At 38.8% G+C, this 11,624-nt stretch overlaps 2 protein-coding genes across 2 annotated transcripts; both read right to left on the bottom strand.

Annotated features, from left to right (window-relative positions):
* Positions 1–473: 473 nt before the first annotated feature.
* rgs1 (regulator of G protein signaling 1) lies at positions 474–1,970 on the bottom strand. Its single transcript, XM_075482396.1, has 4 exons — positions 1,960–1,970; positions 1,588–1,667; positions 1,339–1,505; positions 474–650 (listed from the first exon to the last, which is right to left on the bottom strand). The coding sequence occupies exons 1-4, from the start codon at positions 1,968–1,970 to the stop codon at positions 474–476; spliced, it is 435 nt and encodes a 144-aa protein (XP_075338511.1).
* A 4,473-nt stretch (positions 1,971–6,443) lies between these two features.
* rgs18 (regulator of G protein signaling 18) lies at positions 6,444–11,048 on the bottom strand. The gene is made up of 5 exons (XM_075483983.1): positions 10,754–11,048; positions 10,206–10,310; positions 9,919–9,980; positions 9,267–9,433; positions 6,444–8,054 (listed from the first exon to the last, which is right to left on the bottom strand). Exons 1-5 carry the CDS (start codon positions 10,873–10,875, stop codon positions 7,800–7,802), a joined length of 711 nt encoding a protein of 236 aa, XP_075340098.1. The 5' UTR covers positions 10,876–11,048; the 3' UTR covers positions 6,444–7,799.
* Positions 11,049–11,624: the final 576 nt, after the last annotated feature.

The following is an 11,624-nucleotide window of genomic DNA, read 5'->3' as shown; positions in this document are numbered from 1 at the left end:
CAAACTACAGTGTAAACAGACAATACAACTTTTGCTGGAGCCCAAAGCAGAGAGAAATAGATATTTATTTGCACGTGAGAGGATTTGGCAGAACATATAAGAAAGTATGTTAACAAAATCAATTAAAGTGTTGATAATACTTTACAATAATTGAACAAATTAATTTATCTTTTTAGCCGTTTGAGTTAGAAATAAGGAAATAGATTATAATGGCAGAGTCATGTGTACAATCTCTAAAGGATTCGTTTGAATTCAATTTGTCTATAAATAAATTTTTTTTTTCTCACAGAGCTTGAACTGACTACTGAATCACACAGGTTGAGAAAAAAAACACTACATCTACTATACTTAAGATATGAATTGTATGGCATAAACCTGTTATCCGTACATAATCAAACAGCGCTACAGCAGATCAAAACTGGAAGTGAAGATTTCACGAGCCGCTGTCTGAGAGGCCGTCAGTTTTAATACAGTCACCTTGACTCAGTTTTCTTCAGGAGTCCCTGATAGATGTCAGATTTTAGGAAGCGCGGGTAGCAGTCCCTGGCCATCAGGCTGTAGATGAGCTTCTGCGCCGTCTCAAAGGAAGTCAGGGTTGGCTGGGAGATGTTGTTTGTAATGTTTTCTCGGGTACTGCAATCTATGTTGATCTGGAATCAAACAATATAGCCCAGAGCAGCGTTACAGCAGCTCTTTTCATCATCATTCGCCGACATGCTTTGAAGGGAAGCAATCTCACTGGACAAGTGAATTTCAGAATTTACTATCTTTTTTTTTTTTTTTTTTTTTTTTATACAGCTGCCGGGGCAGAAGGGACCAGCTTTTTCTTTTTTTTTTTCTTTTTTTTTCTTATTATACAATATGTTACAGTTACACTTTATACACCACCCCTTTTACCTTGAAGACAATAAATGCTATATTTTCAATCTTGCAAATATCATTACATCCACATTGCTTCGTTATCTCAAGCCCCACAAAAATAAAAAAAAAAATAAATAAATAAATAAAACTCCCCAAGCTTTAATGTATATTTACTTCTTGGTCTGACCACCCCGAAATAAGCCCAATTTAAAAAAAAAACAAACAAAAAAAAACAAGACATCTGCCTCAAAATACATTCAGAAGTAGCATTTGCCTAAATCAGAAAAGTATGACGATTTAGTGTATACCAACTACAAAAATGTCTTATATACAGTTAGTATTCTGCACAGAGTTGGGTCCCAGCACATACTTTTAGTAGAATTTACTATCTGACTGCAGATTGAATTCAAACAAGCGGTGGTGCTTTTTGTTCACATTTGAAATCTGAAATCAGATTTTGAAAACAGGCTCTTTTACCTGTCTGGGCGCTTCTGTCTGGACAAACTCTGAGTAGATCCTGTTGGCCGAGCAGATCATCTCTGGGACCGTCTTGATTTTTTTGTACTCCTCACAGGCGAGCCAAAACAGAATGTTCTCCTCGCTGTACTCGGACTTCAGGAACTCCCGGAAAGCTATCTGTCCAGCTGGATTTCACAGATGACAGTAAGAAAGAAACATGCACGTAGACTCTAATATATACAGCATACAGTCAGATGAGAGGGTCACCTTTGCAGCCGAGGACTTTGTCCACGGACTCACTCCAAGTCTCAACATCCGCCAGGGGATCCTTGGGAAAGCAACACAATCTACCCTTGAAAAGAGCATCAAGATCTATCACTAGTCCAACTATCTCTGAACTCAACATCAGCTGAAAACATGCTGCCAGGCCAATTTATCATTTTTTGGTTTTACATTTAGGCTCAAATATACATATTTAATGCACTTGTGATGAAACTCCCATCCCATCCAGAAAGATACCCAATGTAAAGAGAAACTTACAGAAAGTGAAAAACTCCATGGCATTTTCCACATAGCTGCAGTAAGATGTTGCCTGCTGAAAATTGCAAAGGCCCAATAATCAAATGTGCAGTAACTCACTTTATCGCCATCTCCTCGTCCTCTACAATGGGAGACAGAGATAAGCTCCTGCCAGGCTGAAGATGGGGTTGAGATTGTGTGGAGATGAAGGAGTCAAGTGACTGAACTTGATCTAAATGACCCCCACCCAACATGAATGGAATATATGGAAATGTGTATGCAAAGTGTTTGTTGTTGGGAGAGCCAGGGCTTCCTACCATGCCTGACGCACCTCAGAGCAGAGACAACTCAGCCGTGATTTAAGCTGACCTCATTTGAGGGCCACACCACCGTTCATCATTTATGTGTTTATAGCAGGGAGGGGGGATAAATGATTTAATGAAAACAATCCCAACACAAAGAATTTCAGATGATCAAACATTCAATTTCTTCACTGCTTGATGAGGAAAACCTAGAGCCATGGGTTTCTTTTAATAAGTTTAATTAGGCAGGTAGAAATTAGGTCTCACTGTGGTGGAGCATGATGTGTGAAAGGATTTAATTACAGCAATGACCAGTGATCAGGAAGCTCTGGGAAATGGTCCTAACCATAAGCAAATAGCTGTAAACAAATAGACTATTAAGAAAAGGGCTCGTCATGCTGCAATTTGCATCTCAGGAATGAGAAAGGCCCGAATGAGCTCTGACTTATTAATATGCTGCTTACGGCACCTTCAAGCAACATGACAGAAATTTCTAATGTTTCCCAGATTATTCGACCTCTGGGGCTCATCTGTACTGACAGCAAGTTAAGAGTCTTAAATGCAAACACTTGTGTGGCAGGTACATTTAGTATACAAGCATAAAGTCAGTGGCTCACTGCACCAATGAAAAACCTCAAAGAACTTTAAGAATATTTCTGTTTCATGCAGCTTTGTTCAGTAACATGTTACATGTAATATGACACATCTTTTTACACCATAGCACCTTTATTCACCCTTCCATGGAGACCATTTCTGATGAGGCATCAGTGAGCAGTAGATGGATCAACTGAAGGTCCAGATGCATCTCTCAGGTGCTGTGTCAGGTCTTTGCTGGATTGTTTTCTATTTCTGAAGTACATAACTTTCAGACACCGTTCATCTGCTGTAGGTAGCATTTTAGGCACTTTTGGCACTTCTTCTCTTGTCCTCCACTCATTTAATTTCCTCAATTTTCTCAAGGACAACTTTTCAGTTAATAGCTCTTAAGGAATCGCCTTATTGGTGTGAAAATGCTATTTGAGGTCAAAATATGATACATTTTGAAGATGCAACTAAAGAAATGGAAACAAATGATGTGCCTTTGTGCAGGCTAGTTACAAAGTATCTAAAGATCCACTTTATAATTGGTTCTTTGCTCAGTTGTCTGATATGTGAAGACACAACACTTGAGTTCGATGCCTTTTTTATGCTTGAATGATTCATAGGTCAGTGTTTAATGGCTTAACATTTACATAAATAACATTCCTCTGAAAATGCTCAGGTACCAGTAGTGTGCTGAAAATGTGTGAAAAAGCAGTCAAAGTTCAAAGAAAAACTTTGAAAGATCTTCAGAAACGCTGGAGAACTATTGCTCAAGAGCACTTTGAAAGACTACAACAAAGTCCTTGGAGCCAAAATATAAAGAAAAGAGGGATGGCTCAAAACGCATGCACTGTACAGCATATGATATAGAAATGATTTTGATTTTTGTACTTCGAGTTCTCATTTTCACATAAATAACACTGTTTGAAACATGGTACTTTTGGATTTCTTAATACTCTAACGAGGCTGATGGAAATCCTTCTTTTAAGTATTATAAACCTACATATTGATAGAACTACAGGTAGAATTAAGAGTTCACATAATCTATTAGGGTTCATCTTGAGGATGTCCCACACTGAAGAACCTTCCGTGGGGTTGAGGATATCAGTAGATATCATCCATCCAATAGTGGTGGGGAATGATGTAAAACCGAGAATGTCCTAAATTCCATGGGCTTAAAACAATGAGGGTAATTTTGCACACAGGTTAGTCTGATCGACCCCCAACAGAAGTTTTACATTGACTTCTCTGTGCACAGGAGTAAAAGAATTGAAAAATGAGTAATCAGGTAAACAATTAAATGAGTTTTGTAGCCCACACATTCCCAGCTTTATTGAACTACCTCTGGAGGTGAGTCAGCAGCAGTGTTCACATCAGGTCTGCAACACACTTTTTATTTTTCACTTCTTCCGTTTGACATTCACTTTCCCTGTTGATAATGTTTAAAGCCCATTTGTCACAGCACATTTTCTTTGAATGTTTCCATCGGCAATTTAAGATTCCCTGACTGTCTGTTCCAGTGATTTAAAGTAAACACCAGAGGGATCATTCTGACTTGAACAGCATGACTGATCTCTGACTGAGCTAAAAATGGAAGACTGTCCTCTGCCCCTTTGGTTGTGCTGGTTGCAAACAGGTTAAACATACAGTATTTATGTATGTCTGGAACATTTTTACCTTCCCTGACCTTTTTGGCCACCGGCTGAAATATGATGGGCCCAAACAAACCAAGAATGTAAATTATAGCAGGTGATGGAAAACACCCAGGCTCTCCCTATTTGCATGTGTGTAGAAGCACCAGGACCAGGAATTTGTTTTTCAAAAAAGGGCACCGCCATGAAACCTATGAGAACAACAGTGAGGCGTGCAGTCCCTGCGCAGTATTCGGGGTGTTTTGTCCTGTTGGGATACAGCCTTCTTATTTCTTCTTCCATGAAAAGGGATTCACGTGTAGTATTAAAACATCAGAGGAATGAGGTTCTCCCTGCTGTTCAACTCTGAAAAGACTCAATTTGTTAAAGAGAACTGATTTCTTTTCTATGAATGTGATGATGCAGTTATTTCAGCACACACAGGGTGGCACTGGAGTCCTCTGCAGCCCATCTCTGCTTATGTATCTGTTTTACATTGTAATTACATTCCTGAATTTGTCCGTCTCTCTTTTGTTGTTGGCCCTGCTTGCTTTATTTATTTGAACTTGAATTGGGTTTCCATTCTTCTGCTGAGGCAGGAATCGCAGAGTGCAGGGTGGAGATTGGTGTGGAGTGAAGCAGCAACCAAAAACCTAAAACTAAATTAGGTTTCAAACCCCTGAAAGTAATTCAGTAAGCACACATTTGTTTTATTCGAGAATGTGTAATCTCTTTCTCCATAATCTTGTATAGCTTCTGATGTGCTCTTGCCTTGGAAAGCGTAAGCACATACAATCTGATTGTTTGTGGCTTACACTTGCGGAAAAAAAAGCTAAAAACAATGATTTATTTAAATTTTTTGCTCATCTGTTCAGCTGGATCTGTAGCTCTGGATCAGTTTCAGTGATCTTTAGTATTCAGTTGGTGGAAAACAACCCTTCCACCCGTTCACCGCTAAACATTCAGACACTTTAACTCAGCCTTAAGAATTGGGAGGCCTTTGCATTTAGTTGGGATTCTACAACAGTTTTATCCCTCTCATGTCTGCACCGTATTTTGTGTCAGTGTGATCTTTATAAGACTTGCGTTAAGGCATTTCTGATTTGTAATCAACCTGTATTAAAGTTGCAGACTACAGAGCCCATGGTACATGACTCCTGAGTGTCTTTGGCTGAGTTACAGGCATCTTTTGATTTGTTTGTTTGAGGAAAAATGTGGGTAAAATACGAGGCACCTTAAAGAGCCATCATTTTGCTTTAAACTCCTCTCGGACTGGTATTTGACTTGTTTCGGGGGAGTTGTTTGTTTCCTCCTTTCTTACTCATTTGTTTCCCTCCAGGAAACCAAAATACGACTTTAACACGTGAATGATTTCAGAGGCTTTTAGCTTAGGCCAAGTTGCGAATTTAAATACCAATGGAAAAGAAACATGAAATGTGCCAGAAAAGTCTTAGCCAGTGACTAATCTTGTGCTCTGATGTATTTGGCGGGCCAGCTGAGCCTCTACCTTTGTTAACAGACCATTACAATAAATCCTAACTCCTGCCCCCCACCTTCACCCTACCCATCCCTTCTCTGACTGTTTGTGAGAAGACAGCATGAAGCAGGGTGTATGCATGCTGCTGCTGTCTCGTTGGATGAATAATTAATACAAATTGTGAGATATTCCGCGCAGGTTTGGGGAGATTGACATTAACTTGGGCTTAGAAGGACTTTATCCTTTTGAAGGCTACTGGAAACCCTGACATTTGTGCTAATGAGCTAAACCAGCATTGTGTGCATTTACACCTTTATGTGCTCAGATGTATTTCTGCATGAATATTCAGAAATATTCTGCTGTGACAGTTCTGAATGAATACTTATTTGTATTTGCAAGAAGTATAGCTTGTGCATACATATACAGTAAAATGAATAATTCTGTGCAAAAGTGCTGGGAGTTGATAAGGTCTATTAAATTTTCAGTGGTTTGGAATAGGGAGCAACACGCAATCACAATTTCCCCCCACTAGTGTAATATGCACCCATTATGGCTCCATTTTTCACATTTAGAAGTGGTCATTCAACCTAATTAATGTCACTAAAGGCTTCATTTAAACTGCCTTTACAGGAAAGCTTTTATTTGACTTTATGCAGATATAATAATATGTACAATTTACAACGGATGAAGCAATACATAAATTATATCAGATGGCAACTCAAAAACAGAAATCATTATTATTATAATGTAATATTAGTATTCAAAGAAGACATGCATTTTCTGTGTGCGAATATGGAATCCTCTAATTAAAAACGAAAACAGGAGACACTCGTTAAACAAAAAAGATACAGTTGCAGTGCTTTGCAGTCACTATGGCTGCAGGCTTTCACTGCTCGTTAGTCTGGAGAAGGCTGGACAGTGCAAGAGATGAAATCGTGATTCCATTTTAATGAGATATGGTGAAATTAGCTCGTGTAGCATATCAACAGTATTAATGTTGTATAAGGTGCGACAACTGGTTTAGAGAACGAGGCAACTGAAGTGAAACGTAGAAGTCAGGAGACTTGTCTCAGTGTGGCTGGCTTGATGCTGTCAGTAGCATAGTGGCATTTAAGCTGAGATTCCTTCTCCAACTTCTCCACAGTCATTCAAGTTTTGAGAAATTCTAAAAATCATCACTGAAGGCTTGACCCCACAATCGGTAAAACGCCTCCGTCTAAAAGAATGGCAAGATAATACACAAACACAGCAGAGTAATCTGGTTTTAGACCACAGCCAACAATGAAGCGATTGGCCTGAGGATGTCCATTACTTTCAGATTTGTGATTCATTCTTGTGGAGGAAAGTATTCAAAATTTGTGTGGAAAAGCCTAATTAAGCCACGAGTTAAACAACAAGATTTTACCACTGTCGTGTCTGCACCTTAAACTAGACTGACTGAAACAGTGAGATAAACCTCCTTATAGCATTTTTATTAGGCTGCCAGGAAACCACAGCAGGTATTTACTACGGATGACACTTAACCACAAAGTGTTTTTTTCACCTTGTATGTCTTTTTCATAGATTATACGTTCAAGAAACTAATATTAAAACCTCTTAAAACAGATTGATTTTAAAGGGTTTTTTCCACCTCCTAGAAGCATTCACGCTACGAGCTAGGATAGCTAACTGCTAGCTTAACTTTCTTTAAACTCATATGGGAATTCTATAAATCTTATTGAACTCTTGGCAAAAAAGACCCAAAATGCATCTTTAGACGATAACTGCTGTTAAGCTCGTGTCTTGCCGTTGTCTACATGGAGTAACACACCATGAAATGGTTATAAAAATGTGTGCACTGTGCGGAAGAATGGGGATGTTAGAATATATACTTTATGTTTTAACAATCGTGCTGCAAATCATGGATTATCTGTTGGACGATAATGAATCAGTTCCACAAAGTCAGCTACTACCCCTACGATGTTCCAACTACCAGGCTGAGGGCTCAGTTGTGGCCTCTCCCCTCTCGTTAAACACACAGGAGCGTGACCTTCTGCGAAACATTGTGGCTCCAGGGCCCTTCCTCTTGGTTAGACGCAGATAAATGTCAGAGTGCAGGAACCTGGGGTAGGAGTCCTTTTTCATCAGACTGTAGACTTTCATCTGGGCCGCTTCAAAACAGCTCTTTGTGGGCTGTGCCATGTTCTTCTGAATGGCCATCTTGGTGTTATAGTCAATGTTGACCTAGGCGAAATTAAAATAGGGCATAATGATAAACCATACAGAATAACAGCTAAAGATGTGGATCATCAACAGCATACATTAAATACTTTTACCCTATTTTGACTAGATCTGTATGCATGAGTGACAGCTGAGTGTTTTTCATGCTGGGCTTATCTACAGTTCAAAGCACCACAATAGAAAATGTGTTCGACAAGACCCAAGTCGATTTGTTGGAAAAAAAGAGAGGGGAAACACCATTTTCTCAGTGAGAGAGGCATAAAGTAAGCATTTGAGGACAAAAACCAACATCTTCATATTTCAAGGGATTACTCACAAAACAGTACATTTGAGTGCACTTAAAATGGTCAGTATGCTTAGCTCTCTACAGAAATTAGTTCTGCCCAACCTGCTTTGCTCTATAAAGCAGAACACAAGCATCAGCTTGACAACTGTGGGTTTGCTACTCTTTCAAAGGAGAATTAAAGCTCACATCTATGTTATGTTCTTCACTTTAAATCATAAACAATAATAAGTTTTGCAAGACTCGGTGCTGTTCAAAGGAGAAATTTCCTGTTTTCGTCTTGAACTTATAGAATTTAACTCAAATTATGGCAGTTCAGTTTCATAATGTATGATTTTATCTTCTCTATTGAAGGTGGGAATAATGTACATGTTTATCTTTGCATATCACTTCAGAGTACATGTCTTTACCACAGCTGCATTATTTAAAAAAAAAAAAAGCCTACATATGCATTCATCTTAGACTGAAAGTGTGTGGGAGATGCTTTTTCGAGCTCTGCAAATTTCAAATTCAAAACCTCTAACCAGATTCAAAACTCCTCAACGGTCAAAACTGCAGCAGGCCCTGAGACGATGAGACGGTGGTCGCATTATCCTTGTATAGCGTATCAAAACCTTTGAAAACCACAAGTGTCTCGCAAAGAAAAAACTCGACCTGCTTTGCAGCAGTGCATGCACGAGGCACATGACCTCGCAGAGCTGCTTCACCCAGTGATCGCTCGCAAAGGTCAGCTTTCTGCAGGCTCATGAGTTTGGGGAGTGTTAGAACTGGCTCACTGTTCTTTTTACAATAGAAGTATATATTTTTATGAATTAACAGCCCGCAGTGAAAGATGAGTCAAGAAAATGCTGAATGGTATTCGAGCATTTGCAGTTCCACATTATGGCATAAAGTCTATGTAGTTTATGGGAAATAAACATGTCACATCATACCTCTTTAGGGGCCTCTGATTCAATGAAAACTGAATAAATATATTTGGCTTTGGACAGCAGCTTTGTTTTGGAGTCAATGGCCTTGTATTCCTCGCAGGCCAGCCAGAACTCAATGTTTTCCTCACTGAACTCTGTCCTGAGGAATTGAGAGAAGGTTTCTACACCATCTGACAGAAAACAGAAATAGAGGCACAGTGTTAATGGCTATCATGAGAGAAATAACTACTTTGAGCATGTTTGGTAAAGGAGGCTCTCACTTGATTCAGTAAAATGGGCCATTAGTGTAATTTTATTACATGGAAAACGCTCAAAGCAAAACTAGAACAAACTCATAACTTATAGATAAAGTTTTATCATTGCAGGCTTGAACCATTTCCACACAGTGTGGTTTACATTGTTTTAGTGTGGCCCTGAAGTGCGACTTCTGTGATCATGAGGAAGTTGCACAGTTTCTGTTTTAGTGTCTGCACTAACAAACATGAAAAGATGTAGTGAAACTCTCCCTTCTGTCTACATTAACTATTTATTGCTTCAAGCACCGCGTTACAGTTTACAATTTAAACGGGACCGATTGTTTGACGGCTGAAAAAATTCTTTTGGACATCAATTCAAGGCCACAGTTTTTTTTAAAGTTTTTGGGTGCTAATCTGACCTGAATGCTTCAGCAGTTCTTCAAACGAGTCACTCCATTGCAAGGCTGCCTCTGTTGAGATGCTGCAAGAAAAATAAAGATGAATTAAATGAATGAATGAATAAATAAATAAATAAAAAAATAGAATCAGAGAAGCGGTCAGATTCCATCAAACAAAAAACGTTTGTGATTCTCGCAGAGAATGAGTATGTTTAATGAGACATGGAAGGTAGTGGAAACTGAAGTAAAATGAATCACTTGTCTGAAATAATGGCGGCTGTATATGAAATTAATGGATTGTGCCTCACTTGCTCTGCGTCGAATTTGTCTTTTTGTGGGGACTGACGTTTTCATGGGAGCCTGACTTGGTGAGAAAAAGGCTTAGTCGGCTCCTCTTGTCCTTGTCCTTCTGTCTGCAAACAAGGGAGAAAATACATCAAGTTCCTCACAGTCTCTATGCTGATTGTGGCACCGTTTACCACATCTGCCGCTTATCGCAGACTTTTAACCCATAAAGACATTTTCAAAGTGGTTTACATGACACGCAATAAATTGCACAACATCTTTGTGGTAAAGTAAAAACTGAAAGACAAGTCATGTTGACGGATTTTAACAACATTTAAAAAAAAAAAAGTTATTCATGAGAGAGGACCAAAGATTTTAAAGTCCAAGTTTCCGAATAATGCTGTTGGTTAAACTAAGACAGCTTTGTCTGTTGCTTAATCTCCTTTGTCATGATTGCAGTTGTTCTACTTAGATTTCTACCAAAGCGTCCACATACAAAGAAAAAAGAAAAGATTTATCTAACCAACAAATTAAATGAATGTTCAAAAATAAGTGAGTTTCGCACACCAACCTGCCACTGTCTTCCTTCATCTTTGTAGCCTGCAAGTCCTCTGGCCCAAACATTTTGAAATACGCTTCCTCCTTTGGGGCCATGTAGTTAAATTGAGGAAATAGAAAAAGAAGTGTCTCCATTCTGTACTGTCTGTCTCCGGCGTGCAAAGCAACAGGCCACAAATAGCTCTCTGAAAACTGTTTAACCCGTCATTTGATGTACCACCTCATGTTTTATAAACCCTGCTCACATTTCATTTCCCATACATTCTCTACTTCCTGTAATGGTGCACCTTCTTACTGCTAACAGCTCCATCGGTGACACAGAAACCCCCGCCTGGGTTTGACATCCTGCTGACTGTTTGCTTAGAAATTTGGTTATGCTCATTCATAGAATAGCTTTACTGTTGTTTTTTTTCTTTCGATAATGGGATAGTTTGATAGGCAAAAAAAACATGTTTTTCTCATCTTTTACACATTTTTTCTGGAGAAATTCTGACCTGATAATGCAGGCATAAGGGGGAACAAATAGCTTGTTTTGTCAGAATTTTTATATATTCTGTTTCTTTGAAAAAAACAAAACAAGGTTTTGTAAACACTCCCACTCACATACTATCATTCACTTCTATCATTCACTTGATGTTGTATTAATGGTTTCAAGCTAGTTGATAAATGTTTTCTGATCCAGGAGTCATTTCTCCCGAGTTTCCACACCATCAAGAAGACCGGACACGTCAGAGATGGAAAAAATGAAATGTTATGGATAATAAAATATCTGTTTTGGGTCTGAGCCTAACTCTTTCCAGAACTTTTGAGTCTTAAGACAAAGAGATAGCCCTATTATAACACATTTTGGTAATCAACATAGAAAGGGTGCATTCAAGGTGCAT

This window comes from Odontesthes bonariensis, chromosome 14 (assembly GCF_027942865.1).
Source record: "Odontesthes bonariensis isolate fOdoBon6 chromosome 14, fOdoBon6.hap1, whole genome shotgun sequence".
Taxonomy (NCBI): domain Eukaryota; kingdom Metazoa; phylum Chordata; class Actinopteri; order Atheriniformes; family Atherinopsidae; genus Odontesthes; species Odontesthes bonariensis.
Note: the sequence above shows the minus strand (reverse complement) of the source record. Positions and strands in the feature narration are given on the sequence as shown.